At 34.3% G+C, this 16,690-nt stretch overlaps 1 protein-coding gene across 2 annotated transcripts in view; it reads right to left on the reverse strand.

Moving 5' to 3' along the window:
- The window catches only part of LOC150075097 (uncharacterized), a 118,209-nt gene that overhangs the window by 66,027 nt on the left and 35,492 nt on the right, over positions 1-16,690 (reverse strand). Inside the window, exon 1 of one of the 2 annotated variants that reach the window (XM_090388297.1) lies at positions 2,290-2,343. The exons of the other annotated variant lie outside the window; for it this stretch is intronic. Coding sequence (XP_090244423.1) covers positions 2,290-2,296 — 7 coding nt within the window. The 5' untranslated portion in view covers positions 2,297-2,343. Of the gene's footprint in view, positions 1-2,289; positions 2,344-16,690 lie in introns of those variants that run through there. 2 annotated transcript variants of the gene reach the window in all.

The raw sequence follows: 16,690 nt of genomic DNA on the forward strand, positions 1-16,690 counted from the left end.
AATACAATATTTAGGTATTCAGCTAAAATTTATTCCTGAGAAGGAACTAGTCTACATGTTCCTAAAGGTCAGTTGTTTTAATTTCTCGGATTCATATATCCATATAACTAACACTCCATAAGTATCGTTAAAAACACTAACAGCAAACAACACTTTATATATAGCTTTATATAATAATTTATATATAGCTTTAATAGAAGTCTATTAAAGAACTTTTTCTTAGTTTTTGTTCTATTATCCTCCAAAATTTCATCATTTATACACAGTATTTTCTTATACACTTTTCAGAAATAGGAATAGTTTAGTAATTGTGGCTTAAATTTTAAATTTCAGGATAGTTATACGTTATGACTAATAACGATGTTGTTCTGGTGGTAAAGTTTTTATTGTGGTTAGCTAAATGTTCGTAATGTTTTGATTGTGGTTAGCTAAATGTTGGTAATGTTTTTTATGATTAGTGGTTTAAGTAACACAGGCAAATATCTCACTTAATCTGGCAGTTCTATGAATTACCATTTTTATATGTATATATATAACATATATATATATATATATATGCACATTCACTACAAATGATACAAATTAAGCACAATTTCATGCATATAAACGTTTTGTAGTGTTACTGTTGCTAAGATCACCTTATCCACGAGCTACAGCAACTGAAAACAATAGAATGATCACAGGCAAATGAATTAGGCTTAGCGAAGTGACAACATCGGTTGTGTTGTGTATTAACGAAAATTTTTCCTTTATGTCCACTTCTTTTGTTTAATGTTTTTAAACGATTTTTTGTGCATTAAACATAAAATGATATTAATGATTATTTCAATGAGACATTACTAATAGTGGTTATTGTTATAACTAGAATATTTTTAATGCAATGAGTTTAACCATTAATAGCGTTAATTATTTAGCCATTCTAGATTTAATATCCAAAGAAATACCTTAGCAAAAAACATACCTTTAAAAGCAATACACCCACATGAAAATATTCAAGCAATACCTTCATATAACTGAAATATAGTGGAACTGCTTATAGAATAGCGTATAAACGGAGGCCTAGACTGAAGGATTCTCTTACAAATTAAGAAAAGCTTTCAGGCACCCGCCTTAGTGCCTTCGCTGCTACTCGGCTTTATTTTACCGATCGGACGTAAGGTATGGATCGCAAAACCATGACCGGGCTTCTGTAATTTTGTGAAGTTACGAATAAATTAAAAACACAGTTTGTAATACAAACTTTTGCTTATAATATGAAAAAGAAATCCAGGCCAAAATAGAGGGTAAAAGTCAAAAGAACTTAAAATGGTACGTCTGCTTTGAGACATTTACAGACATCATTATCGTACTTTGTGTTCTACGGGTTAAAGAAAGCCCTTTAATTAAAACCCCTATACCGCTGACGTTATCTAGCCCTAATTTTGAATTTCCTTAGGTCATTAGAGACTCCCTTATTCTCAATGGATGCCTGTACACACCAAACGCTTTCAGCGCAACAAAAGAACGAGATATCTTTGTCGTAAGAGGCTAAAAAAAGATGTCTTACAGCCTCACCCTTTTAACTGTCTTGTTAACTGTTAGTTCTCGTCAGAGTTGCGTCAGGGGTTGTAAAACATCCCGGGACGTGCACTTTAAGGGCTGTAAAAGACATGGCAAAAAGATCGTAGGAACTTTTCAACAAGCTCACTTTCCCTCTTGGAACTCCGCGGGAGTTACCGCAATCTTTGAATCTAACGGGGAAACCCGCCGTAAGTTCAAGCTAGAAATAGCTTTTATTGCGTTTGGTCCAAATATGTGGTGTCTTTTGGAAAGAATAGTGACCACGTGTTCCAAACATCATTATTATTACATTAAACGCGTGCTTCCATTGTTGAACGAAAGAGGTAACTATGGCAGCGATTGTTGGCAAATTTTCCAAACGCCGTGTTTTCAACTATTCACGCGTCACGTGCTTTTTGGTGAAACAGAGGAATGTACATTTATTGTGTACAGAGAACGCGACACCTCAGTGAGGCCTAAGTGACGTACATAGAAAGGAAGTTATCGTGGCTTACTCTAGTGGCAGACGACTGTAACAGTAGAGCGCAATAAAGCCTTATCACGCATTTAAATCTTATTTACGAGTGAAACGCGTGTTTAGACTGCTGAGACTGACAGTTAGGGTCGCCATAAAAATGGAAGAACGCGGCGGTGTGTTAGCTCTAGTCCCACCGGAGCAAGTGACGTGAGGTCAACATTTCGGAGGCCAGAGAGAGACGTTTATGATTCTCCATAAATTTCTTAAATTACCTGGCATATCAGCTGTTGCTACCTGCCGCAACTGTCGGCGCAGACGTTGCCTGTTTCTTCCAATCCGTCGCCATGTACGTCAACGAACCGGCACGAGCGTCGCACTCACCTGTCTTGCCACTACGCCTTGCATGTGATTCCAGCACTGTCGATCTGCTCGCGAAGTTTTCTTTTTTTTTTTTTTTTTTTTTATTAATGACATATTCATGGAGAGACTAGCGAGAGAGTTATGTCACGTGAGTGAACCTCCAGCCAATCGTAAGTGTCGGCGGCGAAAAACGTTCACTCGCCAAATATCTTTCGTGGCAGATATTAATGTGTAACCGACAATTGCCGTAGCCCTAATTTTACCTGACAGGTGAGGTGAAGAGTGCCGACACGCCGATGCAAGTGCATGAAAAGATGTCCCGGCAACAGCTTCTGCGGAGTAGATTGACAGACGATTTTATATGCGTGAAGCCATACATCTACCAATAACGTTATAGTTAGGCCTATTGTCATCTATTCGTAATGTGAGAAGTTAACTCTTTTGTTCAAATTTGTACTTATTTGTGTGTGTGTGGTAGCCAGTAAGCATCATAACTGTAAACTACTACTAAAAATAATAAACATTTAATCGTATTTATAATAAAAAAGCTTAAAAAGTGGCACTTAACACCACAAGTGGTATGAAGTGTTTATTAAGGGTGTTATTAGGACAGAGTACTGATACCATAGAAAATTTTAAATTTTTCTAAAGAAAACGGTTAACTATTAATTTTGAAACCCTCCCATTTCGAACAAAACACGCAAAAGCAAAATATTTTTAACAGATATCACTAAAAAGTGATTTTCGTTTAATAAATCTCAATTTCCTAAAAATATTTAAATATAAAATAATGATATATCGGTATTGTTTATATATAATAAAAATCTACTTTTATGATTTATTATTTATGGGAATTTTTAAAAATTGCGCTGTTATTAAACACACCGTTGAAATTTTTATATATGCTAAATATGGAAGAATTGAGCGTTTCAAGAGAAACAATTTATTCAAAAAGTTAAAAAAGAACATTTTTTAAGCGTTTTTTGCTTGTTTATTACGTCACGTCAAAAAAATTAAAACCAAAATATCAAAAAAAAAGGGGTAGTTTACGTGAACGAAAGTTAAACTTAACTTATTACATCACGTCAAAAAAGTTAAAAAAAAGAAAATATCAAAAAAAGGGTAAGTAGGATTCTGCGCACAATGCATTTTAGGACTGATCTTTATGTTAAAACAACTCATTTATCACACTGAATCCAACAATCAATGCTGCATAGATACTCAAATATTAGGAATGTCCCCAAAATATAAAAAAGCTTTATCGAACTCTATTTTATTAACTTTCTTGTTTGGGCACCCTTCTTTTTAGGGGGCCTTATGTTTAAATGTCTTTCGAGCAACAGTTTAATTTTCTAAAATTAGTGAAACGTCTTGTTTTATCGAAATACAATGCAATAGAAAAAATACGTAATTTGAGGTTGTTACAAGTCTTTCTCTAGTATTATTACTGTAGAAAATCTTGCTAAAAAAATCTGCTGTACTTTAAAAAACAGTATTGATAGTTGTTTAAAATTAGTTGATTTTTAAACTAATATACCAATAACTTTTATTAATAAGTGGTGATCAATCAAGTAGGATTGATACTACTTTTTCAGCTACAAAGCTAAGTGAAATAATTGTGTATTTTCATCTAGAAAATACCTGATTATTATCATCATTAATCTACTAATTATTCTAAATAATATTGTGTTATTAGTCGTGCTAATAAACCAGTTTTTTGTTGCAATGTCTGCATTACATACTCCTATAATTTCAGGTATTTCAACATCTGTAACTTCATATAATTTAAAATTTCAACATCTATAATTTCACTTACTGGAAACGGAACTATATAAAACCGTGTATATTCTCCATGTGATAGATATTCAACAGTCATGAAGTATACAAGCTATTTTTACATTCAGTGTAGATTATTTATAAAAACCGAAAACATTCCAAAGCAGTATTACTGAACTAATAATTACATTTCCACATTTTGTTAAAAAAAAAAAAAATAAAAGCAATGAAAACCTTATGAAATAACTATAACGTTAGCCATATATAAAACTCCAAAATAGCATCATCTATATCCTGAGTGACCTATGTCCTTTAGAGTGTGCTGAGAGATCTTCATCTAATCTTGCCGAAACAAACCCTGCTTATTAAATCGCTCAATCGATAAATCAATACTACTTGGGCCAAATAGGTTTTGAGATAAGAGGTCGGTCTCCACGTGACCGCTTCCAGGTGCAGGGGAGTTGGCTACGATCGATGGGAAGCACAAATTATTACAGAGGTCAGACACATTTCTTGGACATAGGAAACTCTTATTTGCAACCTCTGCTACACTGGCCGACCAGGATAAGCCTGGCCTCCAAGGTTTCATGTTCCACTGACAGTCTGCAGTTCCAAGGAGCTAGTAGCCAATGATGCGAAAGAGTGGAGGTCCTCTGCTTGTTTACAATGTGTTAGTAATACCATTCATTTATAAGCAGTTAAGTTGAAAAAGAAATGAAAGGAAATAGAGAATAAGAACAAGAAAGAGAGATATTAAGAGAATCCCATCACCTAGGGAACAAATTAAGCGAGAGTGGCAGAGATTAAGAGTAGAATTGGAAAGATTAGGAGAGTCAAAGAACGTTTAAGAGAAAAACAAAGGTTAAGAAAGGGACATAGAAAGGAGGATTATGAGAGAGACAGACATATGGAGAGATAGTGAGAAAAACGGATTAAGAGACAAACGAAAAGAGATTCCAAGTTATTCAGAATGTTGGAGAAGTGTGAGAATGAGAGTAGGGTGCTTTATAGAATATAAGGATGGTTAAATGGTAGTTTATAAATGGTCAGTACTCCGAATTGACCCAGAGTTGTTATTAGAATCCCTTACGATTCTGTACTAGAATCCTTGTTTATAATTTTCATCAAGGATATTGATAATGGTATCATAATTTGTATTTCGAAATCTGTTGGTGATATTAAGGTGAACAGAGTGCTCGGGTTGTAATATACTCCGATATGAAGAACTCTCAACAGATAAGGCTGATAGAACAGAATATTTTCACTCTGTCAAAATAATAATACACGAATTTTACAATAGAAATAAAGAAACAACAAACCTGCTGTGCAAACCATGATCAGAGTATCTCTTGAATACTCTGTACAAGTCTATAAGTTTCATGTCAGGAAAGGTATGGAATGTTCTGAAAAGCTACAAAAGAAAGCATGAAAAGCGGTTGAAGACTGAAAAAAGAATCCTTACATAAAGAGATTTCAGTTCTGCAGAGTTTGCCATCTAAGCACCCTGTGTGGGAATCCAACTGAGGTATTTAGATTCTTAAGAGGCTCACCAAACTTAAAGATAGAGCATATTTTCTTATTCTAGGCTGACACAAATAAAAGGACATAGATTAAAATTAAGAAAAGATAAGTGCAGACTGGATGCAAGAAAAATTTCCTTTCTTCGAAGAGTAATTAACTATTTAATTATTTAAATAGGGATAATTAAATAGGGATTAAATAAACATCTGAAAGACACATATATATATATATATATATATATATATATATATATATATATATATATATATTACTAGGAAGGGATTTTATTTTTATTTTTCATTAGCAGATGCTATATACAGCTTTCATTCCTGGCATATTTTTGCCTTCTTAACACATATAGAAAGGTACAGAGAGAAAGATAATTGAAGCTAACTGTTTTGTAAACAATCTGGATTAACGGACTGAAATGGTTATGCCGTTTATAATACATTGTCTCAAACCAACGTCAGATGTGATCAACTTAGAATGATCACGTATTGAATGTTTATCTGCTAACATAGTCGTTAGATTAGAATTCTTATAATTATAAAAATTTCACCCTTTTATGGTTCTACACATCAAGTATTAATGAACAACAAAAGCCTCATTAGTCATAGAAATCAAATTCACAAACATATTTAAAAGTTCCGAAGTATGAGAAAAAAAACTCTGTTTCTTATTCGGTCCGAGCTGTTTTAAGATTTTTAAAACTTCACAGTATTTCCGTCTAGCAGTAGCTATTAAGAAAAATAACATTAAGGCCATCAAAAGTGCATTTATTGATTTCTCCAATTTTTTTTTTACATTTACTGTTTCTCATCGATCACTTAAATTTCATTAGAAAATCTCCAATTCGTAACTTACAGTGCATTAAGCGAGATCCATTACGAAATGTGCCAATTAACAAGTTGCAAATTAAAACTGTAATTTAATGGAGATTTAATTATTGGTGAGCTTGGAAATTCCCGATCGTAATTGGTACTAATGGAACTTAATCGAAAGTAATGGCTACCATTAGCCTCGGTGCTACATCACTCTTAGTACGCATTTTGAAGAAAGCTGTAAAATTCATGAGATAATCACTGTTTAGCCAAACGCCAAAGTCTTCTAAGAACATATGAACCACTTGATAGAACAGAAGCCGGAAATATGGATGGGTAACTGGATAGCGTCTTCAATTTGTGTTTGATTTTCGTTGCATCTAACGAGACACAATGAAGGGATGGTGAGAGAAGACCGCATTTATTATGACAGTAATGACTGAAATCAAAGGCTATTTATTGGAGTCAGTAAATATGTAAGGGACTGTTATCATAGCAGGCGTATGCTGAGATATGGTGTGACAATGCTTTGACATCTTAGAAAACATCATGCCAAATGATCAGGGGTGGGCTGCTCAAACAAAAATGATGATGTGGAACAGAATGAAGAACTGTCAAAGGATCCAAATCATCCCAACTCGTTGCCTAGTAACGTAATTTGGAAATAGGTTCCCAAAAGAAAGAAAACCGAGTCATCGTGAAACAATTTAAAAAAACCAAAATTATATAAAAAAAATATTGGTATGTGAGATAATTTGACATTACTTAAACTTCTATTAAATTCTTTAAGTAAGGTTATTTAGTGTAAAGTAATATTTAACTTTATATTTCTAAAAAAAAATTAATTATTAAAAATTGTTAATTTTTTTTTCGTATCAATTTGATTTTTTACCTTTTGCCATGTATTTTGTGAGCCATTTGTTAAAGAAAATATATTAATAAAATTCCAGAACAGTTTAGTATGGAACGGATGTTTACGATTTTCTTATTTAAAATAAGATTTTAATTTTAAATAAATCTCTAAAAATTCTTGAGTATATTCCAAGAAGTTATATTAATCAATAATTTTTAGTCTTGAGTCTACTGAAAAAAATAATTGTGGCTTGTAAACTTAAAAATATATTCTTCCTGGGCTATAATGAGCCACACTCGATAATTATGAAGTTTGTTTATGAAGATAGCTAAAAAAAAACAATGAGGAATGGTGTATTTTCTCAAGAATTCGTTCCTTGGTTTCTAGTGCCGTGTCTTATCCTTCTGAGGCACTCTTTTCTTCATGCCAAGCTTTCTAAGACTAGTTTTTCTGGTTCTGAAATGTAATCATTTCCTCTTGCCAGTTCACATCCCTACCCCTGTCCCCCAAGTTGAAAGCCAGTCAACTATTGAAGTAATGTGAAAACAGGGGCCAGTTAGACACCTTGTTGTTCATGCCCTCCCAGGTAGTAGCTGTTTCGTGCAATAGGGAGGAAAGACACACAAAGGCAAAGCGCACATTTTAATGGTGGAAGTGAACGCATGTCGTGCGTGTTTACGATAATACAGCGACTCCTAGTGGCTAAATGGGATGTAAGCGATTTTATGGCTGTTTTTATAGTGCGATTGGGAATATAAACTTCACGCCACTAAATAACCACGCAACCAGTTTTCGAATGTTAATATTACTTAAAATGTATTCGGTTTCGAAACGAAGCTTCGAAAAGAACAGAATACGAAAGACTTAAAACACCATATTGGCTTTTCTTCCTATAATGACCTACGTTTTTTTAAGAATTTATTTAAAAACTTTTTGATTATATGAAACGGTTTCATCAGTTTGTCCCATTTTAATTGTTAGAGGCACACAAAACAACTTTGTGCAAGTAGAGGAGAATGTTCACGTAAAAAAAAAATCTTAATTTCTTATAGAACATATTACAATTAATAAAACTAAATTCAGGTTTCTTCTTATTTGTTTATACAACCTTGTATTTCTATTTCTATTCCGTTTCGCAATTTCCATGCTGCTTTAAAGAATTTAGAAAGGAAATAGTTGGCGACATCTGACGGTGAAAGATAACAACTCTCAGTTAATGTTTAGTTAAATGAGATTAGGATTAGAATAGAGCACAGAACATAAATTTATTTCTCAATTTTAAATTTGCTTGAATCGAAATATGAAATTTGTCATTTATCATTTCAAATTATTATTTTTTTTAAATGTAATACATCAAATGCTTTATATACGAATTAGTTAGATACGTCACAGTAAAAAACAAATTTATAAATATAAAGAGATAGATGGTGGCAGAAAGATATTCCAAAAAGAATCATGTAGGACGGAGGCATAAGCATATAAACCAAAGAAATACCAATGAGAATAATTTTTTCTTATGTTTATTTATTTATTCTTAGGTATCATCTGGACAGGAGCCGGAGGCCAATTTTCTGCAAATGATCTGCGACACTTTGCCATTCAGGATTGCAAGCTCACGTCCAAGAGTCTCCTGAATAATATAGGATGTCTAGTCGCTTTACTTGGCTGTGTAATTTGTCTTCAATTTGGATATAACTGATTCATCATTTCAAAGCAGGTGTTACCTCCTCTTAAAACGACTACCAATTATAGGTAATAAATTTTGCTTAGAAATGATGTAAAATATGCAAAACTGTATCGATCTATTTTGCTATAATAACGTTCGATGTTTTCTTAGTAATTACGTTGACTAACGGGACAAAAATAGAAAAATCGTGACTTGAATGAGAAAACAGTAATTGTCGAAAGAAGTTAAACATGGGTAATCGACTGCATTGCCATCTGCCGAGCATTAAAAACACTTCTGTATCATTTTCTTTAAATCTTTTAAAACATGAAGGTACGTATAGTGCCAGCTTCTTTTAATTTATAATAATTTAATAAATAAAAATAAATTATTTATACTCCGAACAGCTATATGGGGGTTAGAGGAGTTATGTTATTAATTTTTATAAAATGAATACCTGCCATTAGATTATATTCTAATGTATAATTCTAATATATATGTATTTTTTTAAAAAAATTTATTATCAAATAAGCACTTCTTTGAAGTTTAAACCGTTAATTTATTTTTATTAACCGTTATTCATTTTTCATCGATTATAAAAGCATACATTTAAACTTGCATGCTCGGAAATATGAACTAGTTTGTTATTATGCATATTAATTAAACTGAAAATGAAGAGAACTGGAAATAATTAAAATAAAATAAAGAGAAAAAAAAATAACAAAACCAGAATTTTCTGAACTATATTAAAATTGTAAAGAGATATTATGTGATTTGCTTACACTTTGGTCAAAGTACGAGGTTCAGAATTCTACACTTCACTCCTGTTAGTTATAATCAGATAACTAACAGGAGGAGAACACAAAAATTCCAAATGAGATTGTTTTAAATTGTCTGAATGCATCGGCTTGATTTTTTTGCTTTTACTTTTTATTTATATATAATTGTGCTATTGAGTATATTATTACTGTATTATTATATGATAATACAGCATGGACTTTAAACAAGTTCACTTATCAGCGCCATCTTTCGACAACAGTTTGAAATATTTTCCTTTCTCTAAACATATCTTTTTAATTAATATTTTGTTTTGATTTAAAGTTTTTTTTTTATATTATATGAAACAGAAAAAAGTCTATTGTTTCAGCTAACAACTGCATTACATCAAAAACTCTTTTCAGTTAAAACTATACGAAGGGAAAGGTTTGATCTAGGAAATACAGAAACTAACGGTATACTGGATGAAGGCCTCATCGCTTTACTCAGTTATTTTGTAACGTAATGCCATTATCTGGTCAAAATATTAAAGATTTTTGTCAAGATGCGATGGTGAGGGGGGGGGGAAGTCATTGTGATTATTTTTTGTAACAGAGACCAAGTCCAAGACCACAAAAACGAAATCATAAATTCTGTCATATGCTGGTTTTCTGGACAGTTTTGTGTCCAACACGAAAACATTCCATTTCACAAAGCAAGGATTGTAAACACGTTGTTTGGAGAGCATAGCATCGGAACGTTGCAGTGGCCAGCACATAGCCGCGACCCCAACCCACCTGAACAACTTTTAGTTTAGAGTGCAGAATTAGAGTAAGGCCACAACGACACCCTTCGTTAGTGGAGCTCACAAATGCTTTAAACAAGATGCAGAACACAGTACTACCAGCAGTCGTTCAAGATTCACTAAAGTGGCCATTATGGACAAAGCCGAGCCACCACAGTGTAAATTTCATTGAATAAATACAGGTTTCGTTCACAATAAAAAGTATCGCGGACTTTGACTACCTACCTACCTAATACTGTGTTGGGCTACCGTTCGCACGGATTACAGCTGCTACTCACTTAGGCATTGACTCCACTAGATGTCTGAAGACTTTCAAAGGGATCTGCTGCAATTCTGCCTGCACAGTGTCAGAATAGATGACGGTTGCATCTTCATACGCTTCACTTCCCGTTCCAAAACATCCAACAAGTGTTCAATTGGACTGAGGTCAGGGGAATTTGGAATCGAATCAAGATGGGCGATATCTTCATTGTGTTCCTCGAACCACTCTTGCACACTGCGTACTGGCCCGATTGCACGGCGTATTATCGTCTTGGAAGATGCCGTTTCTGTTCGAAAAAGATGCAACATGGCAGGGTGCACATTGTCTCCTAAGAGCTGTCGGTAGACCTCACCAGTTGGGCCATACACACCAGAGGTTCAAGTTCTTGCCGGCAAAATATGCCTCATATTAAGCAACCACCGCCACCTGCCTGGATAGTGGGCACCATGCACAATAGGTCCATGCACTCGTGTTGCTTGTATCACACACGAAGGCGTTAGCCGGCGTGTTGCACCAGGTATTTGGACTGGTCCCACCAACACACTCGCTTACAGTGTTCAACCAGCCTGTTGTTGACGCCACAGCATTCGCAGTCGGCGATGATCAGCAGTGAGGAGAGGGTGTCTCATGGGTCGTCTGCTGTGGAAACCCATACGTTTGATTGTTTCTGCGCGCACAATGACGATATCACTGTTCTCCACACACCGGGGGGTAAAAGGCCCGAGTTCGAATCCCCTCAATGAGGCGAAGAACTTTGATGAGCTTTTTTCACTCCGTGGCCATGTTAGTCGATCTCATGGGTAGATAACAAAGTTGCGCCACTCCAGAAACTTGGGTTTTCGCCAGCAAAATAGGCAAATCGACCCAGAGAACATGTAATTAACGAACATAATACACTTGGATAGTTGAATTAATATTCCGGATGACCTTAATGTGACATTTATTATTATATACGTCTGATTGTGCGGTGCATCTTCATTTGGGACATTGTTCTTGCATTCCTCGTATTGTATTGAGATGCCAACTGCCGCACAGTGACTGTCGTTGAGCCCATACAATGCGCTGCACCCTTCGTTTACCACAAACATCCACCTTTTGTAATCCTTTACAGTTTAAGGAATCTTAAAGCGAATGCATTTGAGATGAATGAAGAACGAGGCAACTGATTGGGCTGTTTAGATTTTTTCGCACATACATTCTATTAATTTGATTATTCATGAGACATTGGGGTAGAAGAAATAAAACACACAAAAGAGGAGGGTGTCGTAATCATTTAGCCTAATGGATAAGGCAGCACGGCGTATGTGTCATTTCCCTCCAACTTTCGTTCCGGCTGCCAAGGTCATTTTATAGAAGAACATCTGGGTGAATGTTGTTTGTAGGGTTCTGAAATTTCTTATTAGATAGAGTATTGCAATCACGAGCTCAGGAATGCGGAGGTTTCAGGTTTTATCACCACCAAAGGTGGTGTGTCCGCTTGGATTACCATGTTTATTCGACCCTGAAAAGTTTATCTATAATCAATATTACTGGTGGTCTTTGATGGTAAATGGTATTTTTAAAGTGTGTGCAAATGGTATTTTTAAAGCTGAGAATAGTTCGTTTCACTCATAATAAAGACACTAATACATAATAACTACTCATAATAAAGAAAATAAATTTTTTATTGAGAAATAGTACAGTAAGAAGAGTACATGAAATGATTGATGTTAAGGGTGCTCGGGAAGACTGAAAAAATAGGAGCATACGTCTTTCAACAGTTAGTATAGATTTTGACCTCCACCATAAACTACTCAATGGTCGAAGACTGCGAGTGTTTTTAAAAAAGCGAGCAGTTCAGTACCTAGTTTGTATTACAGACCAACTCAAAATTCCCCGTTTCCATAATTTCAAGCAAAGCAGCCCACAAAACATCACAGTTCCAGAGAATGATGCTATCACTGTCCATTATGGAGACCAAGAAAGAAACAACTGGCTAGCAAGGAGGATCCATCCATACGTGAAAGGTCATCCACTAAATATGAGGGAATCGAAGGAGAGCTTCCAATAAGAACCATTCACTTTTCGGAGAAAATTTGCACTGGATACAAAACAAAAGTATTTCCTCTTAGAGCCCCGAAAATGAACTAACACTTCTTTGGTGCCATTGCTGCCCAGTTCTGCGGAAGTGATAGGTACAACAGGATAATTCCATGAGATGAGACTTGTATGAATTTTGCTTGTGGGGGCTCAAAGTCTCGAAGTCCTAATATGAATCCTCCATAACACCTTTGGGATGAGTTGGAGTTCTAGATCAGAGCAGTCACTGTCCACTGTGGAGGCCAAGAAAGCCTCCACAATGGACAGTGATGGCCACTACCTACTTCGACTGCTGTAAGTTGCGTGAATTTTATAGTTCTTTGGCCTGTTTTTCGGAATTCAAAACCCAAGTTCCTGGAGAAGAAATAAATCAGCCAGAAAGGGAATCGAACCTGGGTCTTTACTCCAAGGTGCGGGAGAGTAGCAACGCTATCCCCTTCGTTAATAGTTACTTTTGGAAGGATTGTGTATTATATTGTATATAGACCCGATTTCATTCTTTAATTTAAGAAACTATGCACTGGGAATAAATAATAAAATATAAACAATTAATCATTAAAATTAATTATTAAAAATTGTTTGTAAATTAGTTTTGTTAATTTATGTGTGATTTGTTTATTAACCCATTTTTTAATTAGCGAATCACTTCTAAATTTAATTAAAGTAAAATTTTAAAACTGAACTCTCTCTCCTCAGTGAGGTTTGTAGTCATCACTAATGAATCAACCATGAAAAAATTAAAGTTAGAATATACATATATTAATGAGGTGTGTATAATTCTTTAATTACATTTTTGCTATATTTTAATTGTTTCTGTATTTCGATAAACTTTATTATTTCAGTTTATTATATTTATTTTAATAGAATAAGTTGCGAATATATGGCATACTCATTTAAATAAAGCAAAGCATTATAACCTGCTACGTCGCTTTGTTATAAATTTCAATAATGACAATTAATAAAATTGGGCGTACAGAGTGATGTTCGTGAAAGAATCCTTAATAGTTTGGGAAGTTCTTTATCAAATACCTAAAATAACAAACCAAATAATTAAAGCAACAGTCTGCATCTGTGAAAAGTTAGATATTCCGACCAGTGTACTCTGTGTCAACAAAGCAGTCCCTACAAAAGCATCCACACACAGAGGGTTGCTCCAGTAGAAAACGTGCATGTCTAAAACGCGTATAAATCTTCGTCCCCCTACTCTGACCCACTGTTATCGGTACTGCTATGGCCAGGAAACTTGCCATTGTCGACTGGAATCGCAGTGGGAAGACAGATGCACCACAGAACTAACAGATGTATAAAATAGCCGAGTATGTGTTTCAGTCAGGAAGTGATGGCCAAATGATCACGTTACACGCTACTCATACGAACTCTGTCAGGTGTGAAAACATCGTACCCTATACGTGTGTGTGCTCTTCTTTTTAAGCACTCACGTACACGATAAGACCTTCAGATGTTTTACTCTTCACGAGAAAGCATCTTTGATACGTTTTTGTCAGATTCCACTCCTCTAAACCCAAAATAATTAAATATTAACACTCCGTCCAATTTACTTTAACAGGATAAGAACAAAGTATCATTGTTTGCAGCAATGCAATACCGAGGCAACTGTTGGTAAAGTGAGATCGATGCCCTAAGCAGCAAATAGAATTAGGATATGCTCTACTTGTATAATAATATGGAATTTATTTAAAGAATATTTAGCTGAATGGCTCTGGAATCTAAAAATAAAATTATTTTCTTCTCTAGTGCGAACCGAATGATCTGAGATTCAAAGACGAGAAGCATCCAAACCACTTCTGAATGGAAGACATCCAGCTACAGTATCTCCTGGATCAAAACACTATTAATGTTTCCTTTATTAGAACTGTTAAGCAATTAATGAATTCATCTAAATTAATAATTTATCATTTTTAAATATAAATTAAGTGTATTTTTAAAATTTTTCAATTAAATAATTATTTTAATTGTTCATCTTTGTTTCCTCCTCCTGTTCCCAGTGAATATTCCAGCATCATCCCTCCTTGTGAATTTCCAATGAGTGTTACAACCTGGATTTACTGCTGTTTGGCCTGACATCAAATCACAGATAAGGGACCATACATACCCCTTGTAATTTCAATATCACTCTCTAATTATGATGCTTAAATTTGTTTCCTAAATGATTGTTTCTTCTGTCTACAAGAAAACGTGCAAGGTATGGTTACTTTCTTTCCATTGAAAAAATAAAAAAATCAAATAATAAAATAAATGATCATTTATTTTACTTTTATTTATTTTTATTTAAATTTTATTTATTTATTTATTTGCTTGCCACAGGTAATTTATTTTATCTATGTAAATTATTTATTTATTTATTATTTATACTAATTTATTTAGTACATAATTTAATGTCAACTATGTTATATCTAAGTTTAGCTGTTTTATTTATTAAAAGTGGACAGAAACAGGATCTCATTTTAGCTTTGACTATACATGAATAAAGTTTCTTTGTAAGTTCTGTTTCTTCATGACAAGGTTATATTAAACCCAACTCTTCCAAGAAATGCAACACAAGAAGGGTGTGTGGGGAAAGAGGAAGATCAGATTCAGGTCTTGAGACATTTGTGACCACTCTGAATGAGAAATATCCACACTGTGAAGAAAATACAGATTCGTTTCCTCCCCCATCCTCCCATCCGGTGGTCAAAACATTATACAGTGAAAGCAGAATGCAGAGTACTTTCTGCACACAAAGTGACACGAGGTTTATTTTTAATAATTTTATTAATATTACTAAAATAGGTTTGGAATCTTTAACTCAATTTTTCGCGAATCTTTAAAAGTAAATTTATTTTCAAGAAATAAACTATTTACACCACATAATATTTAACTTTAGGAGTTAAAAAACAACAAAGTTATGTTTGTCACTATCTGTTGGAAACAGGCCAAACTATAGTCTCCATTGATTCAGGGAATTTAAAGCTAAAGAACATTACAGGTACACTAGAACTTTTTAACCGGTATGCATGAAACCCAAACATTGCTGGAAATGGGGTTTTTCTGATTTTTGGAGAGCAAAGCTTAAAATGTACAAGAAAACATATCTTGACTGATTGAGAAAGATGTAGTTGATGGGATAGACACACCAGATGTTGATGGTTGGGCTTAGAGATAAATGTTGTAGCTGTGCCTGTAGCGGTTTCCTTCCAAGTCAGTTTCTGCAACATTTCTTGTAAGCTAAGTTGTTTCAGGGGTTTTGGTCCTTCTTTCATAAACAATTTCTGAATTTATAGAGAGACATTATGTGATGCTCTGTAGCAAAACTTTTCATTGTCCATTCCCCGAATTAGTTCTTAGTCTATCAATAGAGACACTTTCTTCAACAGCAGCACCATTCTCATTATCTTTGTTTTTGTTCACTTCCATATCACAGGTTTCACTGTTAGCCGAAGGGTAACTAGTGGATGATCATCAATATGGAGGCACTCTTCTACTGCATCTTCATCCAACAGCTCAGTTTCGGGGCATAACAAATTTGTAGCATAATTCACCAAATCAGCAACAATTTTATTCTCTTTAGATATCCTAAACCAAGTAAAATCACGTTCTTCTTCTCAAAGAACATCGATGCTGTCTGCAGATAACGTCAACCATGTTTCAAAGTGTCTTTGGTAGCCAGGTCCCAAGCTTTCGCAGAAATCCAAATTACATCCTTGACATTCAAATCTCTTGGAAATTTCATTATTCCAACACCTATGTTACATTCTGTGAGCATATACAAGAATT

Source organism: Mastigoproctus giganteus, chromosome 14, assembly GCF_048544385.1.
Source record: "Mastigoproctus giganteus isolate SK-2022 chromosome 14, ASM4854438v1, whole genome shotgun sequence".
Classification (NCBI taxonomy): domain Eukaryota; kingdom Metazoa; phylum Arthropoda; class Arachnida; order Uropygi; family Thelyphonidae; genus Mastigoproctus; species Mastigoproctus giganteus.